The 24,465-nt window shown below is 43.3% G+C and overlaps 1 protein-coding gene across 6 annotated transcripts in view; it reads right to left on the minus strand.

The window, feature by feature from the left end:
• ANKIB1 (ankyrin repeat and IBR domain containing 1) overlaps positions 1 to 24,465 on the minus strand; it is a 130,720-nt gene that overhangs the window by 55,395 nt on the left and 50,860 nt on the right. For all 6 annotated transcript variants that reach the window (XM_053262329.1, XM_053262328.1, XM_053262330.1 and 3 more), the window contains exons 3-5: positions 21,776 to 22,076; positions 18,190 to 18,372; positions 1,863 to 1,980 (exon numbers count right to left, since the gene is read on the minus strand). In XM_053262329.1, the coding sequence (XP_053118304.1) occupies positions 1,863 to 1,980; positions 18,190 to 18,372; positions 21,776 to 22,076 (602 nt within the window). The remainder of the gene's footprint in view (positions 1 to 1,862; positions 1,981 to 18,189; positions 18,373 to 21,775; positions 22,077 to 24,465) is intronic.

Genomic DNA, 24,465 nt, shown 5'->3' on the forward strand with positions numbered 1-24,465 from the left:
AGAGACAAACTTAAATGGGTTGGGAACCAAACTTCCAATGAGCAAATGTCATATATGAACATATAAAGCTACCGTTACCAAGTCAGACTATGGGTTCATCTAACCCAGTATTTTCTACTCTGACTGTTCGCTTTTTGGGATCTGAGGGAGGGAGGAATGGAGGGAGAGAAGTGGTGATGCCAGGGCAGGGCTTGAACCTGGGACCTTTTCCTGAAAAATGTGTGCTCTGCCACTGAGCTATGACCACACCACAAGGGGCCGCACTAAAAAAAGAAAAGAAAAAATACTGGTTTTGACAATATGTAGAACAAGTAGTTTCCAAGTCTTCTCCTCAACATCCAATGCCAATATGCCACTCTTTCACATTCTGTCTGCCAAAAACCCGTTCAAAAGCACACCTGTAGCTCTCAACATCTACGTCTCCTTGTCACATGCCACTTAAATCTTCTCATATGTCAAAACAGTTGCTCCTATGACTATCCTGATAGCACAACCCCTACCATCTAAGTCTCTTTCACCACTGAACATAACTATAGCTATTCATGGTACAAACTTTGCTATAAATGTTTGTTTGTTTAGCATATTTTTATACCGCCCAAAACACAAGTTCTCAAATGTTCTCAAACGCAAGTTCTCAAACACAATGTTGCAAATTCCACTCTCCTGATAAAAATGGAATGCAGGAGCAGCCAGTGGTGCTCTTACCCCTGGACTTCAGGGCCAAAGTCCAGGGCCTCCACATCTCCTGGGGGCCCTATTTAGTCTGTCCTGGGTGGTATAGTTGCCACTGGCCTGCACTGCACTGGGTGGCCAAGTGTGACTGTGACCTGTGCTGGGTACTTTAGAGACAGAGGGGGGAGTGGGGGAAAGAAATATGTGGGGTGGGAATATAAGTTATATATTTGAATGAATCTGCTAATGCATATTTGAATAAATATACTTGTTTTATATTACATGTGTGTGAGTTCAGTTGCCATTTGTGCCCTCAAGAACCCACATGTTAAAAATATTGTGTGCTTCATGGGTGTGTGTGTGTGTGTGTGTGTGTAGGGGGATGATGCTTAACTTGCAGCAGAGGCCTCCAGGAAGGGGAGCGGGGCTCCAAAGGCTTTTAGGTCCAGGCTCCAAAATTACCTAGGTACACCTCTGGTAGCAGCCATTAGTCATCAACCCCTTTGCTTTATTACATCAACCCTCTACATTAACTCCTTTGCTCTACTAAGGGCGTTGCTTTCTAGCCCTGAAGGTGGTTCAAAAGTTGCATGGAGTGCCATGGGCCACACTGAGGGCCCCAATGAGCTTGATGAGGCACCTGGGCCTCAAGTCTGAAAGCCTCGATCTAGTTCGTTCCATGCCACAAGATCCTGTACATACCACCTCACATTTGTCCCATACATTATCTCCAGATTATAACATGTGAAAGGCAAGAACAAAGAGTCTGATACCAGAAGTGCTTGTGCAATCCAAGGTATAGTTTAGGCAGACATCTATATAGCATAGGTAACAGGTCAAACTCTAACGTCAACAAAAATCATTTCCTGGCTAATTTTGAGTGCTCAGGTTCTAAAGCAGAACCTTCTTATCCTTCGTTCGTGATCAACAGAATGGCAAGTACAATCTCACTAGGGACCTAGCTTACACAAAAGAATTCCATTCTCTGAAATACAGGGTCTAACTGAAATAATTGTAATTGCAAGATGAAACAATATTATATTTTAGCAGTCTGCATTTACCATAAACTGTCATTTCTGGTTTTTTAAATTTTTATTTTTTAAAGGCACAGGAAGAAAAATCTGCTAATGGAACATATTTTATAAAATTTGTTATTAACATTGTCTGAATGTTATATAGGTCCCAATTACCATGCGCTCGAAGCAAAGCTTCTGCAGTAAACAGTGGGGCTTGAAGCATGTCAGCAGATTCTACTATCAGCATATCCTTCAACCTTCTCAGATCCTGAGGTCTTAGTCCTTCATATGTCTGTGAAAGAAAGCAGAGAGAGATTAGTGGTGCTGCACTGGAAATACGTTTCTCAGACTTCCCTCTGATAAGACTGAGCAATTGGTTGTACTTACATCAGTGTTCTGGAATATGCATGCCTAACTACTCTCAGCAGATAATTCAAGGTGCTGTTTTGACATTACCCTAGCTGCCCAACTTATGAAGCAGCACTATCTTGGCATGGGCTGCCTCTGGCAGCCATGAGTTTCCCTCCATGCTGTCGGCTCCAGCTGAAAGAGCACGGGAGGAGCTTCCAGGACTGTGAGGCCCCTGTCTAAGAGCAGCTACTAAGCAGAAGGTTCGGGAGGTAGATAGGAGATGAGATGAGATGAGATGAGATGAGATGAGATGAGATGAGATGAGATGAGGCTAGGGTTGCGTGGGGAAGGAATGGAAATGGGCATGAGAACCAGAAGGCAAATAAAGCAATGCAGGAGATGCACTGCTTTATTTAAGCGGTCGGCAGCCAGGGATGAGGTGGACTTGGACAGCAAGGATCTGGAGCTTTGCGAGGGCAGCCAGGTTCGAAACAACACCAGTCCAGAGGAAAAAGAAGATAGTGACAAAACGTCCTCTGAACTCTGGGGTTGCAAGCTCTCAATAATGACTTCTTCTTGCATCCTTAAGCAATAGTTTCTGCCCTGCATACTTTAGATTGAGAACAGTTGCTTCCCTACATCTGATCACATTCACTACAGTCAACCAAGCATTGCTTCTTAAGGCCAGAACTAAGTAACAGGGCCACTCTCTTAAATTTACAGTGGGACTGAGCTCTTGCCACTACCACCCACCTTAATAAGTCAATCTCATCAGCACCACTATTAATTAAGACTAAGAATGTTTTCCCTTAGCCAGGGTTTGCTAAATTGCTTTAAACAGAACAGAACTTAGAACAAAGTTTTGCAATGGAAAACGGATCCTTGGGGGTTAACAAAGCTCCCAGTGGCATATTTCCTATACAGTAAAAACAGGTTGCTCATCTGTACCTTTTGATCTTTTGGTAGCCTGGTATCATTCACAATATGTGCTCTGCACCTGCTCTTTCCCACGGAAAGATTCGTCAGCGCCTTGAATTGCTCTGAAGCCATGCCCTTCACACACAGAGCGCACTTGTTATCTTTGACAGAGAGCTGTTCCACTCAGTTCCTGGATGGAAGTGGTTGAGTTGAAGCTTCTTCTGAAGAGATAGGTAAAGAAAGAAGGTACGAGCATCCAATGAGTGGGGAGGCTGGGTGGGTGTTGTGAATTATGCCAGCCCATCAAAAGGTCAAACGTGACAGGTGAGAAACCTGTTTATCTTTGTTGTGGCCTGGTATCATTCACAACATGGGTGAGTAGCTAGCTCCCAAAAGAAGAGGCGGGATTTAAACAACCTTCTTAAGGACTGCACGTCCGAAACCAGCCTTAGAGCAGATGTTAATGTTTAATAAAAGGTTGGTCAGAAGACAAGATGGCAGCTTTGCGGATTTCAGAGAAGCTAACTCTAGAGATGTGAGCAGCGGAAGTGGCCATCGCCCTTGTGGAATGAGACTTGATAGCAGAAGGTGGAGTGAGACCTTGTTTCTTATAACAGGGCAGAGTAGCTTAAACTAACCATTTCAACAATCTCTGTCTGAAGGCAGATTGGCCTTCAGTGGGACCTTCAAATGTCACAAACAACCTGTTAGAACGCCTAAAGTATTTAGTGCAGGCCATGTAAAACAAAGGGGCTCTTTGAACATCCAAGGAATGCAAGGAATGTTCAGGGGTTAGAGAAAAAGGTGGGTAGGACAATGTCTTGATTAATATAAATGTCTCACACTATCTTATTTTAGGAATGTTTGAGGTGTTTAGACTCTTCGGTATGTAATGAATCGTCATAGGGATTCATTGTGAGGGAAGGTTATTAGACACCAAAGAGTCTAAACACTTGAAAAAATTCCTAGAACATAAACTGAATAGTACCTCACTGCCTTACGGGTGGGAGTTGGCACATGGCACTTAACAGTTGGCACTGTCCAAAGACAGTCAAAATGAATAGAAGAAATGAAGGTGTGAAATGAATCCTCATAGGGATTCATTGAGGAAAAGGTTATTATACACCAAAGAATCCAAACACTTGAAAAATAGTGACCACAAATTTTGCTGCATAACTCCACTTCTACAAGGGCTAGCTTAGTTTTTTTTTTTTTTTTTTAAGAAAGTTGGGAATCTGGGGGAATTAATAGAAGGGATCTGAATCTCTAATCAATTTGAATAGAATCCGCAGTGATTCAATTTGGACCTGAATCTAGCCAATGGGACTACAGAGGTGATTTGTTCTGTCTCCAAATCGGCCGAATCAGCTAGATTTGGGTACAAATCTATTTGTACCCAAATCAATTTGCACATCCCTAATATGCAGAGAGGCCTGCTGATAATTCTAAAGGCCCCAGGTGCGAAGGCCTGCACAGTGGACACCCCAGCCTATCGAAGATGCATCTGTTGTGATGGAAATTGAGGGTCTAAGGTGGTTGGAAGGGCAGACCCGTATTGAAGTTCTCTGGCAGAGTCCAACAGTGAAGAGAGTCCAAGAAAGGCTGGGAAATCAGTAGCTGGAGACCCTGATTACCTACATTTGGTTTGAACATAGCAGCTATAGCTGTGGACGACAAATATGTAGCCTGGTATAATTCATTGTTCACGTGCAAGAAGCCATCAGGCCCAAGAGGCGTTGTATGGATTGTGAAGTCTGGGTCAGATTGGAGTGGAAGGAGCAAATCATGTTCTGAATGGCCAGTTGAAGGCCTTGAGGAACAAAGGCATATTTGAAGTTCAAATCAAACACAGCTTCTATGTAAGGAAGGGAGCACTGAGGAAACAAGTTGGACTTCTTCCAGTTGACCTGGATGCCCAGGGTGTCTAATAGAGAGAGAGCCTCAGCAACATGGTCCAAAAGAAGACCTCTGTCATGTGAAGGGGGCAATTGTCTAAGTAAAGGAAGATGGATATTCCTTGGGTTTATAGGTGTGCAATGATCGCACTCACACATTCTGTGAACATGCAAGGAGCCGTGGATAAGCCAAAAGGAAGTACAGTGTATTGAAAAACCTGGTCCCCCATGGTGAATCATAGATACTTCTAGTGACACAGGTGAACGGTGATGTTAAAATAGGAGTCCTTCAGATCTAGAGTGGCGAACCACTCTTCTCTGGACAGCAGGGGAAGGAGCTACCGCAATGTCTCCATCTGAAACTTCCTGAACCTGTCAGGCCTACAGAAGTATTGTGAATAGGAGCAAGTTGTAGTGGTAGAGGTGAAAGTCCTGGCAGTAAACCTAGACTATTTCATGCACTCCATGACATCATCTGTTTCGGCACTAAAAAGACCTTTGCCATCAAAGGGCAAATCTTCAATTTTGTCCCACATATCCTACTGGAGGAAGACGAATGAAGGCAGGCATGTCCTCGCAAAGAAATGGCACTGGCCAGTGTATGGGATTGTCTCGGTGAGATATTTAGCTGTACTGAGAGACTGGCAGGTTATATCAGCAGACTTGGTGATAAGCTTCTTAAACCGAGGTTGTAGGGGTGCAGGAGCGTTCTGCATGTCTGTTTTAAAGCTCTCCCATACAGAATAATGGAATCTGGTCACACAGGCCATGTAGTTGGAAAGCTTCATGCAGAGGGAAGAAGAGGAACAGATCTTACATCCCAAAGAATCCAACTTCCTACCCTCTTTATTGACAGAAGCCAAATGTTTCCTTCCAGATTTGGAGAAGAGTGCACAATCCACCACCAAAGAGTTGGGTGGTGCTTGAACAAAAAATTTACAATCTTCCTCTTGCACCCTGTAGAAATTTTCTGATCTGTGAGAAGTAGATGCAGAAGAGGAAGGAGCCTCCCAAGCAGACTTTGCCGAATTAACCAGGCATGGGTAAGGCAGCAGGAGTAGATTAAGATAATGAAGTCATATACTGGATTGCTGACAGTCTTAGTCTGAAGACAGAAGACTTCAGCTCCAGCCCAAGAACCTTAGCCATCTCAGAGAACTGGATCCTGTAAGATTTGGTCTTTTGGGCAGCAGAGTCTGAAGGGTTGTTTGGAACATTATTATCGGATGAAGTTGCTGAAGGAGTTTCCATGACAGCAGAATCATCATCAGGTTCAGAAGTTGAGACATGATCCTCATCTGAGAGGCTTCTGTCAGGGATAGTAGGGGTATCCTGAGGCAATTATGGGAAGCAGTTGGAAGAGAAGTATGGGATGCTAGAGGGGAGTATATGATGGAAGTGTAGGTGGAGGAAGCAGAGCTGTAGGTTGGGATGGCGGAGGCTGAGGAACAGGAGGAGGATCCATGGGGTGTTTGAACGAAGAGGATTCAGAGTGCTGTTCTGGAGATGCAGTAGAGGACTTCCTTTCTTTGACTTCCAGAGTTGAAACTCCTTGTAGTCATAAGGAAGAGATGGTGAGTGTCCATACATGTGGTCCTGAAATCTTCCCAGTCTGTGGATACAGCATGGGTTGAGGGCGCCAGGAGAGTTCCAGTAATCAAATTTCCTTCGATAAGGAAAAAAAAGATGAAAAACAGAGAGGTGGGAGATGAGAAGGAGAGGGTTACTCTTGGCAGGGGAGACAGACAGTGTCTTTGGCACTCACGGTATCCCGATGTCAGACTCTTCCTTGATATCGAGTACTTGCTGCGGAAATCCCGTGAAGGTGGATCCAGATACAGTCAAAGGAGGATCCAAGATGAAGTCTGTCCAGCATTGGAAGGAAGTTTTTCAACATTGTCAATGTTGACAGTAAACTAGTACTGAAAGCTGGTGACACCACAGATGAAGAAGGTTGAAGGGCCCAGTCAACAATAGACAGAAATGGCAGAGTTGGACACGGAGAAGACTGGACTGTGGAAACCAGTGTTTAAGTCAGATCAGCAAAGGACGCTGATGTCAGAGTTGGCAGAAAACCCGATGCCGATGGTGGCACGGATGAAGTTCTCTCAGTGACCACAAGAGAAGACAATGATAAATATGAACTAATGACTTGGAAGGCTGAAGGCGTTGGCTGTACCGATGAGGGTAATGGATGCAGCGACGCAGAAGATCTAACTGATGAGGAGCGATGCTCAACAGTCATTGATGTCAAAGCAGAAGATAAAGTCAAAGCCGGAGCCGAAAGTGGCATAGTCAATGGAGGAGCCAGTTTGGTCGCTGTCGAAACAGCTGAAAGCAGTGTTGACACCTATGCCGAAGACACCAACTGTGTTTTTTGGCGTTTCGAGATTGGCGAAACACCAGTCTCCTTATGCTGAGTTCCTGTGGTTTCTTGAAAGCTCCAGATGAAGACTGGGATGAAGTCTTGGTAGCTGAACTTGGCTTTGAAAGCGTCATCAATGATGATGTTGATGGCATTGGGGTTGGTGGGCAAAAGGTGGTTTCGTACAGCATGGCCCTCAAACGCAACTCCCGACTTCTCCGGGTCTGTTTGGAGAACAAAAAGAAAATTTTACAGAACAATGTGATCCTCCCCTAGGCAAAGAAGGCACAAGTTGTGTCAGTCGGACAAGGGCAGAGTACCGCAGCATGAGGAACACCTCTTAAAAGGTTTTTCTCGTGTCCTCCAGACCGGAGGCAAACAATCCAAACGTAGGGCAAAAGCAAAGTCACAGAAACAGTCTGAACAGTCCAAAAAGCGAAATAACCAAGTATACAAATGTTTCCACCACCCGCCCGCCCACCAGGAACTGTGTCGACAGAGCAAATGAATCCCTGAGGAAGTTTACACTATGGCAGATGGAAAGGAACTGAGGGAAACAGTACTCTGGCACCAAATATATCTAGTGCACTCCATGAACGAAAGGTGTGGCTTCCGAGTGCTTTTAGTAGCTGACGAATCCTTCCACGGGAGCTACTGTACAGGCGCAGAGCCTATGTTTGGAGTGATACTGGACCACCACAAAGATCATTAAAATATCTGGCTGTTAGCCATGACTTGGTTTGAGCACTTGGTTTGAGAGCATTGAGAGTTTATTATTATTACTCAGGACTTTTAAATTTGATTTTTAAAACAGATTTTTAAATAAGTTTTAAAATTGTTTTGTATTGTTTTTTGGTTTTTTGTTTGGGTTTTATGTGTTGTGATTTCATGTGTTTTAACTCTATGTTTTAATGCTGAATTGTGAGCCACCCAGAGAATAATTTGTTATTGGGTGGCTAGCAAATACAGTTTTATTGATTACTAACACAGAGCATCTGCACGCTAGTATTTGATTGCTCCCCTCACACCTGCCACAGTCCCCTCACCTCAGAGTTCTCTCCACTCTCACCTGAGCTGTGCTCCTGCACCTCCATCCCATTGCTTCCATCCCCCTCATCCCCTCACTCCTCTTGGTTGCTCCTCCACCCTGTTGCTCCACCCCCCTCATCCTTCTTGGCTACAGCTGCAGTGTTTCTGGTGTGACTAGCCAAGCTGCAGCCCCCTAACCCCAGAGACTCCCCACCCTCACCTGAGCCTCGTTTCTGCTCCTCCTTGAAGGAGTAGCAGCAGCAGTTGAATGGGCCCTTCCTCACTGCTTCTGCCATTGCTGCTCATTCCCCTCAGGATGCTGACAGGCTTGGGCCCGTCCCTCGCCTGCCTGCCTCCCTCTGCCAATGGTCTCTGCAGCTCTGAGCAACAGCAATGGTTGACCAAGCCCTTCCTCGCTGCCGCCATTGCCACCATGACCACTCATTCCCCTCAGGCCTCTGACAAGCCCAGGCCTGTCCCTCGCCCTTCCTTCTTTCTCTCTTCCCCTTCCTTCTTTCTCTCTCTCTCTTCCATTTGTTCTTCCCCTCTGTCTTTCTGCCCTTCCCACCTCTCTCTCTCTCTTCCTTCCTGAGTTAACAGATATCCTCATCTAGTTTGCACAGTGGCAGCCATACAGTGGCAGCCTTCTGAAGGGGCTTTTTCCTCCCTCACAACCCCTCTCTTTGCAGACTCCTGCCTATTATCCTTTTATAGATAGACAGACAGACAGACAGATAGATAGATAGATTAGATAGATATTCTTCTCTCCTCTGCAATCTTCCCTCCAGTAAGAGCTGCATTCCAACTGACCTTAACCATCACAGGCTCCTCTTCATGTGTTCCTGCTCTGTTACCTCTGATTAGTAAAGCACTGTGTGGGCAGGGCCTGCCATACACTATTTGTCATGGACCACCTAAGTCTTTTATATAGAGAGATTTATCTATATATATAATTCTCTAAGGCAAGATAATTCTCTAAGGCATACCCGTGGCTAACCCTGTGCGTGGCAGCTCTTGCAAGAGTTCGTGAGCAGAAGCACTGTGGTGACTGGGCAGTAGAGATTCCATATGCAGATAGGGAGGAGGAGCCTGTGATGGTTAAGGACAGTTAGAATGCAACTGTTGCTGGTCAGAAGATGTTCTTGATTGTAGAGAAGAGGAATCTTCTATATCTATAGAAGGACAGTGGGCAGAGATCTACGAAGAGAGGGCTCGTGAGGGAGGAAAGAGCCCCTTCAGGAGAAGAAGGCTGCCATTGTGTGAATTAGAGGAAGAAACAAGATGAACAAGATCTGTTAAGGCAGGAAGGGAGAGAGAAAGAAGGAAAGAAAGAAACAAAGAAAGAGAGAAAGAGAGAAAGAAAGAAAGGAAGGAAGGAGGGAAAGAGATAAAGAAGGAAGGGCAAGGGACAGGCCCGAGCCTATCAGCGGCCTGAGAGGAACGAGCGGCCATGGCGCTGCCTATTGGCAGCAAGTAAGGGCCCAGTCAACCACTGCTGCTGTTTGGGGCTATCGAGGCCATTGGCGGAGGGAAGAAGGCAGGCCAGGGACAGACCCGGGACTGTCAGCGGCCTAAGAACGACGAGTGGCCATGGCGGTGGCAGCAGCAAGGAAGGGCCTGGCCAACCTCTGCTGCTCCTGCTCCTGTGGGGAGGAGCAGGAGTGGGGCTCAGATGAGGAGGTCTCTGGGAAAAGAAGGGTGCAGCTTGGTCAATAGGCGCTAGCAATGCTAGCAGTCGCACTCAAGAGGGGTGAGGGGGATGGAGTAAAGGGATGAAGGAGTGACCAAGATGCTTGAGAGGGATGGAAACAATGGGAAGGAGGAGGAGGAGCAGGAGTGCAGCTCAGGTGAGGGTGGAGAGATCCCTGAGGTAAGTGGGGGGGCTATGGCAGGAGGTAATGGGAGAAATCAAGTACTAGCGTGCAGATGCTCTGCATGGCTTAAGCTAATTTGTATTATTATTATCCTTTACAGTCCTTAAGTTTTCATATCTGCTATGAATATGCATGGGCATATTTTACACTTTGAATCGCATACAAAATAAACCTCCTATGAACAATTTTATTATCAAATGGATCTTCCTTTTAGTCTGAGATTGAACCAATTTGTTTGTTAATGCCACCATCACTGTAAAGCAAGGCTGCTCAACTTCAGCCCTCCTGCAGATGTTGGCCTGCAATTCCCATAATCCCTGGCTATTGGCCACTGTGGCTGGGGATTATGGGAGTTGTAGTCCAAAAATAATTGGGGGGGCCTAAGTTGAGCAGGCCTGCTATAAGGGGTGTTTCTATTTTTAAACTATTACATTTGTTGGAGAGCAATTCAATCAGGTAAATGCAATTTGTGGTACCTATTTATCAAGTAAAAACACCACACAGACCACCAATCAATCAATCAATCATTTTATTTACGGCTGTAAGCCAATCAAAATTAAAACTTTAGACTGTTACCATAGATAAATATACAGCATAATATAACTAAAAGATACACAACCCAGATCATAATTACTCAATTTGAACAGGAGAGTGAGTTAAGTACATGCTTTATAATTGAAATCAATACGACTTCAAAGTGCTTATTTTTTCATATTGTAAAATCTGCATACTGTTTAAGAAAATAGCATGAAGTGAATGACTGAACAGGAGTTCTTGTGGTTATTTGAATGCAGGATCTTCTCAGGTCCAGGGAAATGGAATCCTCTTTAAATAAAATTTGATCTACTGAGTTTAGAGGACATTTGCATTCAAATTACCACAAGATATCCTGTTCAACAATTCATTTATCCTAATAATGAAGGGAATAGGGGAGGAAACAGCCAGAACATAACTGTAAGTGGTTATGCATACTCTAAAGACAGGTTGCTTACCTGTAATTTATGATCTGGAAGTGATCCGTTGTCAGTCATGACAAATGGGTTACTGCCTCTGCGCAGGGACCTTCCAGATGGATTAATTAGCTCCTCTTTGGCGCCCCTCCTGCCTTGCATGTGCTCCATGCCTTCCTTTTCTCGGCAGTTGGGCGCCATTTTGTCTCAGTTTCTTGAAGATCCATCTGATGAGAGACAATCCACATGTTGTGTGATTCAGTAAGCAAGTAGGTAAGTCAGTCTTGTTCTTTAAATGCTGCAGCGAGAAGGTACGGGCGGGTCTCATGACTGACAACGGATCACCTCCAGATCATAAGTTACATATAAGCAACCTGTCTATCTGGAAGTGATCCACTGTCATCATGAGAAATAGGTGACTAGCCAGCTTTTACCTCCATGGCGGAGGGTGCAGCCATTTCACCCACTATTGAAGAATTCTCTTGAGTACCTCTCTTCCAAAGTTGGCCTCCACCGCCATACGAAAGTCTACGGCATAGTGCTTAATGAAAGCTAAGTGTGTAGACCATGTGGCAGCCGCACATATGTCCTTAAAGCGAAGACCGGATAAATGTGCAGCGGAAGTAGCATGTACTCTCGTGGAGTGTGCCTTTATCAGGTTGGGAGATTATTGATTCTGTAACTTTGTTGATTCTGTAACGTCGTTGTTGATGTAACATGGTTGTTGATTCTGTAACGTTAAGAAAATGGGCTCCACTAACCAGTGTGACAGCCTCTGTCTAGACACAGACAAGCTCTTATTCTTGCCTTTGAACATGACGAAGAGCATTTTAGTTCATCTAATACGTTCTGTTCCTTTTAGATAATACAGAAGGCATCTCCGCACATCTAGAGAGTGCAGTGCTTTCTCTAAGTGTGATTCCAGCTCTTGAAAAAAGGACGGAAGAATGATGTTCTGATTCAAGTGGAAGTCAGTTACTACCTTTGGTAAGAAGGCTGGGTCAGTACGCATAACTACTTTATTAGGATAAAACTGCATATACGGGGCATCCGCCCTTAAGGCAGTTAGTTTGCTTACATGCCAGGCAGTAGTGATAGTGATTAGGAAGACAGTTTTGAGTGTCAGGTAACGTAGGCTTGCTTCACAAAGCGGCTCAAAAGGGACTTCCATCAGGGAGGCCAAGACTAGAGATAGGCTCCATTGTTCAGCTGGGTGTCTTATTGGGGGGTAAAGATTATTAATGCCCCGACATATAGAGAAGGCCTTTCCCCCAGTGGTGTTGAAAAGCATCCCCAAGGGACCCTTGCCCAACGCCCGCTCTGGAACAAAATTGAGGAAATTTCTTGTTTGTGGCCAAAGCAAACACATCCACCTGAGAAACACCCCATCTTTTTATCAAATGGTCTAGGCACAATTGTTTCAGTTCCCATTCGTGATGTTGCTGGTTTCCGAAAGTCCTGCTGAGGTTGTCCGCCAAGGCATTTTCCAGTCCCTTGATGTGGATAGCAACTAGGAAAACATTCCTGGATATGCACCAATTCCACCACTGGGTGCTCAGAGCACAGAGGGAGCGTGACACCATGCCGCCCTGAGAGTTTACATAGGTGATTGCCATAGTATTGTCTATTAGTAACTGCACAATCATGTCTTGTATTAAGGGCGCCAGGTAAGCTGCCATCAATTCCAAGAAATTGATGTGCATACGTTGTTGCATTGTCCACAGACCCTGAACTTGATGGGACCTGCAATGGGCTCCCCAACCCAACAGAGAAGCATCTGTCATGACACACAGCATCGGAGTTGGAGAATCAAAAGTAGCCCCGCTCAGAAGAGCCAATCATCTAGGTACAGAAATACAGTGATCTCTCATGTTCATAAATAAGCTATGATAACTGACATATACTTGGTGAAGACTCTCGGCGCTGTTGATAAGCTGAAAGGCAGAACTCTGTATTGGAACGATAAATTCCCTATTGTAAATTTCAAGAACTTGCAATGGTTGTCCTGAATTTTGATATGAAAATACGGAGCAATCGGCCAGCTGATAAGATAGAGAAAGCAGGTTTGGGGAAGCAAAAGCACTTCAAGGATGTGCTTAGAAACACTTAGAAAGAAGCTTTAAAAATAATAATAGACAAAGTGGGGCATACACTGCCCACATTTTAAAATACAGTAGGACGGAAGCATTTCTTCTTCTTCTCTCTGCTGCCCTGTTGCTTTGTTTGTTTTCTTTCTTTCTTTCTTTCTTTCTTTCTTTCTTTCTCTTTCTTTCTTTCTTTCTTTCCTCGTCTCTGCTCTCTGTTGCATGAGACAAACTGCTTTCTTGAAATCCCCCACTCTTCCCCTCCTTCTCCTTAACCGAACACTGGATGGCTGAAACAGGCAAGAAGCCAGAACAGAGTGAATGAGAATCAGGAAGATTTTAAAAGACTTTAAATGCTGTGCCTTTTAAAAACCTGCTGGCACATTAACAGACTGGACTTGAGTTTTAAACCTTTTAAACCTTCTATGTTGGCACATAGAAAGATTGGACTGAGTTTATTGCAAAAAGCAAAAAACAAAACAAAACACAGAACAGAGAAGAAAATCAGGAAGAATTAGAGACTTTAAAAGTAGTGCCTCTTTAAACCTATTGGCATATGGACAGACTGAACTTAAAGTTAACTGCAAAAGCATGCCGACAGTCTGCCTATCTGAGAGGCAAGCTCCAAAGCACCTACTGCCCAGCCATGTTCCTGATTGACACATGTCCTCTGATAACATCTGCTCTTGATGACATCTGTCCTGATTGATTCTCCGCCTGTCAAGCAGACCACCCTGTGTGCAACATCCATGAGGGTCCCTCAGATGTCAAAAGCAACTGCCCACCTCGCTTTCCAAGTGCCACTGCCTGAGACAATGTCTCCCCCAGATGGCCTGTCTGCCTGAAACAATGCATCCCATATAGTTTATTTTGCTGAAGACTACGCCCCTTCACAGAACCTGGACATTGTTTGTTTTGCCTTAGACAACACACCCCAGCATCAAAGAAGTTAGACTATTGCCTGACACCACTGAGGGGGACATTTTGCTTCCAGCGCATCCTGATTTCAGTCACAGAAGAGAACAAAGGGGAGGGGGGTGGTAAAGAAGGACAAGGCAAATGAATGTGTTCTCTTCTGTTATAATTTCTGTGTCTTTGAAAATATTATTTTAGTTGGATGACATTACTTTGTGTAGAATTATTCTGTCCAGGCCTGTGTCTAAGATGGCTGGTTTGCAAGAAACTGAAGTGTGAACTTTGGTTCTGTGAGCCAAAGTAACTGAAATGGAATTGTTTATTCTGTAGACAAGGCCTGATGAGAAGGGTAATTTACCCTGTCCTGCCTTGGAGTTGTTTTGCATTGTGCTATGCTGATGTCAGTCATTTGAACTAGCTTGAAACTTGCTATGTTAATCATATTTAGAAGGTCTTAGAAAACTGTTGTGGAACAACAGTGGCCCTTGGAGAGGTTGGTAAAGTACGATGAAGTGTGCCAACCTCGGTATCTAAGGTCGACATCAAGGAAGTCAGGGGGGAGATCGATGTGGATGGCACCGGAAAGATCAGCATCGACACTGATGTTGATGAAAAGCTTGCTGTTGGTATCAACAGAAGTGTCAATGTCACTGTATGCGTCGATGCTAATGGTAGGACGAGCAGTCCAGAGGACGTTAGAGTAGGTGACGGTATCGATGGGTCCGAAGGTGGAAGAGGTGGTCAATACTGAACCGTCGACAGCGAAGGCATCCTTAACCTCAGTGAGTGAGTCAACTTTGACTTGTGCTTTTTTGGAGGCAGTAAATCACTATCTGATGTAACACAATGTTGTTTACGATTCTTATGCCCAAGGTTGGTAGACTTGGGCTTTTTGAAGACAATCTCTGCGAGATCATCCCACAGGGTTTAAGACTGTTCACGCATAGACCCTGGGGCAGAAACCGAGAAGATGGATGTCGACGTCGATCCCGAGATAGGTATCGATTCTGGCCTCAGCGTCGGTGGACGCAGCGTGTCTCCATACAGTGCTGCTCTGAGGCGCAACGAGCAATTCTTTAAAGTCTGCTTCAAAAAGGATCGTAAAAACCTACAAGAAGCTGGAACATGTTGTTCACCCAAGCAGAGCAAACAGAGATCATGTTCATCAGTTGAAGGCAGTTTAGCCCTACACTGAGAGCAATGCTTAAATGTACAGTGGTCCCTCTACTTACGAAATTAATCCGTTCCGAATGCACATTTGTAAGTTGAAAAATTCATAAGTCGAAAAGCGGTTTCCCATAGGAATGCATTGGGAACGGATTAATGCGTTCCGGAGCCTAGAAAAAAGACCCAGACCCCAGTAAGGCTTGCAAACTGCACAGGAACATTTCTTTTCAAGAATAAACAGGCAGTAAACAGGCAGGCAAGTTAAGGAAACCGCATGTAAAATTCGTAAGTCGAGGAAACCCCATCTAAAAATTTGTAAGTCGAAAAAACCGCATCTAAAACCGGATCTAAAACTGCCGTTTGTAACTCGAAAAATACTTATGTCGAGTAGTTTGTAAGTCGAGGGACCACTGTAGTCTTTTTCCTCTCAGACATGTCTTTTCCAACAGCAAAGCTGTGGAAACACAACTGTCAAGTCCAAAGTCCAAACAGTCAACTCACTGTCCGAAGTCCAAAACACTAAGATCTGTCCGAAATAACCGTAATATCCAAGTCCAAAGTCCAAAATCCTAAGAATAGTCAAGTTACTGTACAAAGTCCAAAACACTGAAAATATGTCCGAGTAACGTTTTCTTTTCTATAAACTGAGGAGCAATAAACCACAGGTCTCAAGACATCAGCAGTTGAAAAGAAACTGAGACAAAATGGTGCCCAAATGCCGAAAAAAGGAAGGTATGGAGGACGTGCAAGGCAGGGAGGGGCGCCAAAGAGGAGCTAATTAATCCATCTGGAAGGTCCCTGCGCAGGCGCAGTAACCCATTTCTCATGATGACAATGGATCACTTCCAGATCCACAACTTACTGTATATCGAATATATGGCTTTCTCTCTGCACTGTATTTAAATCTCCTAGTATTTCTTCAGGACAAAGCTATTCAAGATAATTAGAAATTTACATGAAGGTGCCTTTTACTTCATAAGTCTAGAATGTAAAGATAAGCCATTTTCTATTTAAGGACTAACTAATGAACCAGAAAAACCAATCATGACGGTCAAACAATCAACTATAGTGCAAAAACAGTGGCTTAAGATTTAATTGCATTTCATATTAATTGGGTTACAGCTAGCTTTCTTTGTCTTTCATTAGCTTAATAAGATTAACAATCACATTTTCCAAAATTAAACCTAGTTTTTTTTAACACTTTACTGTAATACAGACAGCCCCTGGAGTCAAACTTAATTCAATGAGGTGAACCAAGAGAGGCCTGATATTAAGTTTAGTTCAGTGAGATGGTAACTTGTGCTCTTTTAACTCCTATACTACAGCAGCGATCTCTATACAGATGAAAAGCAGGTTCCCCTGATTACACCAACCAGAGGAAATATCGGCTAGCGGGGCAATCCAGCTGTACTGTCTCTACTAAAATGCATAGAGTAGTGAGTGGTAGTACAACAAATAAGTGGGCTTTATAGTTGACTGGGCTTTATTATTGTGTATGATCTAATGAAAAGCCACTTTAAATAATATAATGGAAAATTAGAATCAAAGCAGACAATTTAAACTCCTCCTCAATCTAGATAACACATTTTAGCACCTTTGCTGAAATTAAATATAACAGCATCAAAACAAATTTTGGTCATAATATAAGCAGTGTCTCCTTTAACAGGGATTCCCAAATACTGTTGACTATAACTCCCATTATGTGAGCCAGCGTGGTGTAGTGGTTAGAGTGCTGGACTAAGACCAGGGAGACCTGAGTTCAAATCCCCATTCAGCCATGATACTTGCTGGGTGACTCTGGGCCAGTCACTTCTCTCTCAGCCTAACCTACTTCACAGGGTTGTTGTGAGGAGAAACTTAAGTATGTAGTACACTGCTCTGGGCTCCTTGGAGGAAAAGCGGGATATAAAATGTAACAAATAATAAATAATTATCTCCAGTCAAAGGTCACTTCAGCTGGGAATGATGGGAGTTGTAGTCTATAGCATCTGGAAAACTTTGTTACAGGGAACACTAGCCATAAGCTTTGTATATTTTAGTATTTTACACTGAAGGATTCATTATATTTCTGTATTTCTGAATATAACAAAATACATATTCGTGTTATCCTAAATTACTTATTAAAGCATAGTATTTTCTATAGATTATTAAAAGCAATCTTAAAAACAAAAAAAGCACTTCATATATCCAAAGCTCACCCTGAAAAATTAGTAACTCATTTGGGAAAATAATAATTTCCCAACTTAGAGGATTCAGTAACACCAGATTTGCAACAATATTTCAATTACAGGAGAACCTCAATATTCACGGCGGTTCCGTTCTGGGCTGCAGCCGTGCATCTGGAAATTGCAAATATCGAATCATTGGGCCTATGGGATCACGAGGGTTAGATTCCTAGTTAGCCAAAAATGGCCGAATATAATGGGGGGGGGTTCTTACTGTGCTCTGCTGCTCCCCCTGAGTTGTGCTGTGCCCCCAAATCGGCTGAAAATTGACATTTTGTCCCTCCCTCTATTTTTTTATTTTTTTTTACAAAGACGGAAGCCATTTTGTGGCTCCATTGAAGAAAATGGCAGCTGGAAATGACCTCTGCAGTCTTTTCTGGCCACCTCCGACCAGCAGATACACAAGGTTGGCATGGTCCCACCTGCCCCACGTATGCTGAGTTCAGGTGTTTTTTTCCTGACCATGGATGTGCAAATCCGTGGATGTGGAATCCGCAGATAACAAGGTCCACCTATATTGCCAATCAATAAAGCATTTAATGCCATCTCCTTCTATATGTACATTCTAGAGCTGTTTGATTAAATCTTCAAAGCAACTGACAGTGCTCATCCCCAGAAATAGATACAACCCAAGAGCTCAACATATTTGTCATTATCCCAGTGGATCAGGCTCCTTAAGACTTGCATTGCATATCTACAGTAAGAATAATCAATAAATTGTATTTCACCTCTCTTTTGTCTAAAGCGGCATATTCTGCTTCAATGCTTTCAGCTTCGGGATCTCGCGAAAACACCATCTGGGATTCCAGATTAAGCGCTAACTCTTTGTGGTGCTGCTTCTCTGCACAATCACAGGGAGTATCTTTGTTTTCATTTTCGGCAAACAGGTCTCCACCATGTTTTACTAGAAGCTAAAAGTTAAAGAAAAGCATAAATGTGAAGAGTCCCTTGGTATTTTAGATAAGTAACATCGACGAAGAATTTTGAGAGCTATTTTTCACACATCTCCTTGGAAATTATTTTTCAATCTACATACGTCACATACTTTTATATAGCCTAGAAGATGCTAAAAAAAACCCTTAAAAACAACAACAACTAGACAAGCAAACATGAGGAAGGTTATATAAATATAGTCCACTTGGAGAAGAGGTGAATATTCAATCAACATATTATCCTTCAGTGAACACTTAAGGATTAAAAAAGGTAAATAATACCAGAAATTCAACACAAAAAAATACTATATTAATGGCTCCTCATCAGAAATATTTCTACTAATTCACAGAGAAAAATACACAGAAATAATAAATAATAAGCCGCTCAGACTAAAGCAAAAAAACCTTTTAGAAGCAATTCCAACATCTGGCACCAGAATTGAGAATTAAGCCAGTGTGCCTGCAAGATCTCATCCACATGGATAACTTTATTTTTCATGCAATTTTTGGATAAGAGGCTATGTATATTTTGTCATCTCAGGCCAACTCCCCCCGCCCTCCATTGCAGCTCACAAACACTAGTCCTTTTCTTGTTCTCTCCTCAAGGTCTTCAGTCTGGGGAAGCCAAGCATATTCTTTTTCTAGATGAAAAATGTCACCGATTGCAGTTTTAAAATATTGACCAAACATTTGTCCAAGACAGGACCTGCTTCAAAAGGATTGGTTTCAGTGCCATGATAGTCAGGGCAGGGAAAGAGTTGTGCAGTAAGAGCCCTAATTTTAAGAGATTGTAAAAGTCCTCACATTGCACTTGTTAGATCAACCTTCATAATTCTGCATGAATACTCCCCATTGCTCTCAAAAATCCAATAAAAATAAGCACATTCCAAGTGGCAGGAAAAGGTATAATACTCTTTAAAACATATTACATTGCTGTTGGATAATGATTAAAGACTGGAGAATCCATTGCAAATAGACAAGCTTTTCCTGGTATGTCTATCCTGTTCTTAGATTCCCCGTTACCAGTACATAATTAATACAGCCAAGAAACATCATGAACCTTTTCCCTCCATGACACAGATAACATCTAATGTGAACTAGTCACGTTAACATGAATGCTTGACAATGTGAAGATGGCCTGCTCATGTGATTCTTCTTTCACCATGTAATGTATTTGTGTGTGTGCTGGGTCATGGTAAAATATCTGTACAGTGGTCAGAAGGATTCATTCCTCCTCCACCATGAAAATTTGAGCACTGCTCCTGTAGAAGTTATGAACCCAACCCAAGCTAATCCAAGTTAATCCTTGGCATAGGATTAAAATAAGGTTTAAACCAGGGTTTCTTAACCGTGGGCCCTCAGATGTTGTTGGACTACAACTCCCATCATTCCCAGACATGGCCTTTGTGGCTAAGGATGATGGGAGTTGTAGTCCAACAACATCTAGGGGCCTACGGTTAAGAAACCCTTGTTTAAACTGATTAGCATGTAGGATCATTTTGGCTTTTAATATTTGTGTGTGCATAGGCTGACATTCCGATGAACACTGAAGAATAGCAGCACTCTGTTGGTTGCATAGGTAGGGCAGGGTTTGTCAGATATCCCCTGCCCCCAGAAGCTGGTTCCTGAAGGTTGTGCAACCATCAGGGATTCACTTCCAGGTTGCAGGGGAGGTCAGCAAAACTGACTCCTCCCCCCATTCCTTTAGTTTGGGAGGCGGCAACAGCGCACACAAAGTGCAAGAGCTTCAATAGAAGTGCTGGTGCTTCATTAGGTAGCTATAACCAACTGTCAGTCATCCTTTCTTTGTTTTTAAATAGTTTAAACCCTTAAAACTATTTAGAAATGAAAAGTGTGTGTAAAGAAATAATTCTTTTGGTGCTTGAATAGCACAAGAACCACAACTTCGCAGCAATTGTTTCTTCCTCTGCAATTCCATGAAACCCCTTCTGTGGGCCATCCAATTCCATCAAAGTCTGTCACTACTCTGCCTGGCTTTTCTGCAAACAAGTGCTGGCAAGAGGGCAAGAGAGAGCTTGCACTGGCAGGGGTCAGAGGCAGCTGACTGTGTCACTGCAGCTATTCAGGTCTGTAGGAACTGGAACTGTCAAGACTGATAGATTAAGGCAAGTCTAATAAAACAGACCAATTGGCTTTGCCATCTGGAAGGAATGCAACTGAAAGTTTTGGATCAAATGTTTGAACAGATTGTACTGCATATAGCTTTGCTGAATCCACTTTCAATATGCAAGTGGGCTGTTAAGTTGTCAAGCAGTGAGTGCAAGATATAGCTAAAGCTTGCAGGGTTCAAGTGAAGGCATCAAGGACAGGGAAGAAGGACAAACAGACAAAAATACCACTGCTTATCCCTCTGATAAAACATTCGAGAGCCACAATTATGGAAGACCAAATGTCTTTGTGGACTTCAGTGGTAAGAACAATAGACTGATGGTGTCATATCCTCCAGTTAATTTCAAACCCACTACAGTTTGCCTCATTGGCAACTCCCAGATTTAACTGTTTGCACTATAGCACAAACTTCAAAGCCAGCATTCGCAAAACAGAGGCTAAGATACCAAGACATATGGATTGTTTTAAAGCACAGTCACCAATGCTGATACAGCAACCTTGCTGAAGCTAAGTAAGCTGGGACTGGTCGGTACAGGTGGCCCTCGTGATTCACAGGGGTTCCGTTCTTGCCTTCAACCTCGGATAATGAAACCATGGATAACAAGACTGAGTGAATGAGAATTGGGTGGTTAGGTTCCTGGTGGACAAAAAAATGGCTTTTAAAAGGCAGAAATAAGAGAAAGGAAGTAACATACCATGCTCTCCTGGTCTCCAGCTGTCCAGCAATGCCCGACAAAAAACCCTCATTCCTCCAATTTTCCGTGCAAAATTGTGATAGGGGGATTTGGGGGGGCATAAAATGGCTCCGTTCAGCGAAATGGTGGCTGGAAATTATCTCTGAGTTAATTTCCAGCCACCTAGGAACTACAGATAGAAAAATTTGAACTATTTTTCAATCATGTGGATAATGAGGCCAGGTATACATGGCCCGACCGTGGACCACTGATAATGAGGGCCACCTGTACCTCGATGGGAGAATATTTAGGAATACTGCATATGCTGTCTTGAGTTCCATTGTGGAAGAGAGGCGGAATATAAGTGCAATAAATAAACATGTAGACATTTTCACATAAACAAAACACTATGGGCTACTACTACATTTTCTCTTTTTAAAATAAGCAATATTAAATGCCTTTAAGATAGGAACATTATTAACTAGTGTGGGTCTTCTTTACCACTTTATCTGTCTTTACTTTTTCAGACATGCATATGCAATGCATATATTTCAACTAATACTTCAATCACATGTTACCTCTACACAGGTTTTCATCCCTGAGGCAGCAGCATAGTGTAAAGGTGTATTTTTTTTATTATCAACAGCATCAATAGCTGCTCTTTCATATTCGCCTTGGTCAAGCTTTGCTCCTTTCCATTTCAGGATCATCTGCAGACAATCCGCTCTTCTAAAATCATCCTCAAAGGGTCGTGCCAAGCGAGGTTGAAGAGCTCCATCAGATATCATAATCTGAGGTCCCATACAAAGCAAGTGCATAGACGTCTCATTGTGCACATTTCGTTTATTTGGGTTGCCATCTCTAACGAAAAGAAAAGTCCTATACAAAGAAAGTTAAGAACAAGAACAAAGTTAAGAAAAATATAAGGACTCTTGGAGAAATCTTGGAGGAAATTGATTATCTAGACCCATTTCAAACTGGCTTTAGAGTAGGCTATAGGGTTGAGACAGCTTTGGTTGGCCTGATAGATTACCTTCGCCAGAGAATTGACAGAAGGAGTGTGAGTGTGACTCTGCTAGTTCTTTTGTGTCTCTCAGTGGCTTTCGATACCATCAACCATGGCATCCTTCTGGATCGCCTGAGGGATATGGGGATAGGAGGCACTATTTTACAGTGGTTCCACTCCTATGTCTCAGATAGATTTTAGATGGTGATGATTGGCTACAGTTGCTCTTCAAAGCGGGAGTAATTATATGGAGTCCCTGAGGGCACAAATGCTTTTTAACATCTACATGAAACCGCTAGGTGAGGTCATCAGGGGATTTGGTGCTAGGTGTTATCAATATGTCGACACCCAAATCTATTTCTCCTTGTCATCAACATCAGGAAATGGAATTGGCCCCTTAAATGCCTGCCTACAGGGAGTAATGTGCTGGATGAGAGATAATAAACTGAGGTTGAATCCAAGCAAGATGGAGGTGCTCATTGTTGGGGGTCATAATCTGCAAGATGGGATATAATTTCCTGTTCTGGATGAGGATACACTCCCCCAAAAAGAGCAGGTTCATAGTTAGGGAGTGCTCTTGGACCCAGGTTTCACCCTGGTGCCTCAAATTGAGGCTTTGGCCAGGAGTGCTTTTTACCAGCTGTGACTGATTCAACAACTCCGCCCGTTTCTTGAGAACAGTGTCCTGGAAATAGTGCACCAGCTGATAACCTCCAGCTTGGACTACTGCAATGTACTCTATGCAGGGTTTGTATGTATTTCAGAAACTTGTTGCCCCTAGGTTGTGAAACGCACCCCCCCCCCATGGATATAAGAGGATTGTCATCTCTGGAGGCCTTCAGGAGAGCCATAAAGGCTCATCTTTTTAGCCTGGCTTTTAATGAGATGAATGACCTCAAAACAGTGGTACATCTGCTGGTAACTTCCAGACTGGACTACTGCAATGCGCTCTATGTGGGGCTCCCCTTGTATGTAGTCCGGAAACTACAGTTGGCAGCCAGGTTGGTCTCTGGGTCATCTCGGAGAGACCATATTACTCCCTTTTTGAAGGAGCTACAATGGCTGCCGATATGTTTCCGGGCAAAATACAACGTTTTGGATATAACCTATAAGGCCCTAAACAGCTTGTTATGTGTGAGAGAGAAACATTTCTCTGTATACACTTTCTCTACAACATGCATGATTTCATAGAACTCTATCATATCTCCCCGCAGTCGTTTTTCCCCTAAACTAAAACCTAAAACCTTTTCCTAAACCCAGGTATTGTAGCCTTACCTCATAAGGAAAGGCTAGCATGGAATTGGCCTTTTTCACAGCTGCTGCATATTGAGTCGTCACTTTCAACAAACTGTCCACCATGACCCCAAGATACCTCTCTAGGTCAGTCACCGACAGTTCATATCCTATGGAGTTTTTCATCCCAATGTGCATCACTTTACACTTGCCAACAGTGAAGTGCATTTGCCATTTTGTCACCCACTCACCCAGTTTGGAGATATCCTTTTGGAGTTCCTCGTAATCTGTTTTGGATTTCACTCCCCTAAATAGTTTGGTGTCATCCGCAAATTTGACCACCTCGCTGCTTACCCCGACTTCTAGATCATTTATGAATAAATTTTAAAAGCACCAGTCCGAGTACAGATCTCTGGGGGACCCCCACTTCTATTTACTTCCATTTTGAAAACTCTCCCTTTATACCCACCCTTTATTTAATGACCCTCAACCAGTTACCAATCCACACATGTACTTGTCCCCTTATCCCATGACTGCTAAGTTTTTTCAAGAGTCTTGAAAACTCTTGAGGAACTTTGTCAAAAGCTTTTTGGAAGTCCAGGTTTACTATGTCAACCGGATCACCTTTATCCACACACCTGTTGACACTCTCAAGGAACTCCAAAGGGTTTGTGAGGCAAGATTTACCTTTGCGGAAGCCATGCTGGTTCTCCCCCAGCAGGGCCTGTTCTTCTATGTGCTTCACAATTTTATCCTTGAGAATGCTTTCCATCAATTTGCCTGGAACAGACATTAAGCTAACCGGCCTATAATTTCCCAGATCGCCCCTGGATCCCTTTTTGTAAATCAGTGTTACATCTGCTACTTTCCAGACCTCTGGTACAGAGCCTGATTGTAGGGATACGTTATATATTTTTACAAGGAGGTCTGCAATTTCACATTTGATTTCCTTAAGGACTCTTGGATGGTTGCCTGGCAATTTGCTAGTTTTTAATTTTTCCAGACAATTCAGAACATCATTGCTTGTGA

Source organism: Hemicordylus capensis, chromosome 6 (assembly GCF_027244095.1).
Source record: "Hemicordylus capensis ecotype Gifberg chromosome 6, rHemCap1.1.pri, whole genome shotgun sequence".
Classification (NCBI taxonomy): domain Eukaryota; kingdom Metazoa; phylum Chordata; class Lepidosauria; order Squamata; family Cordylidae; genus Hemicordylus; species Hemicordylus capensis.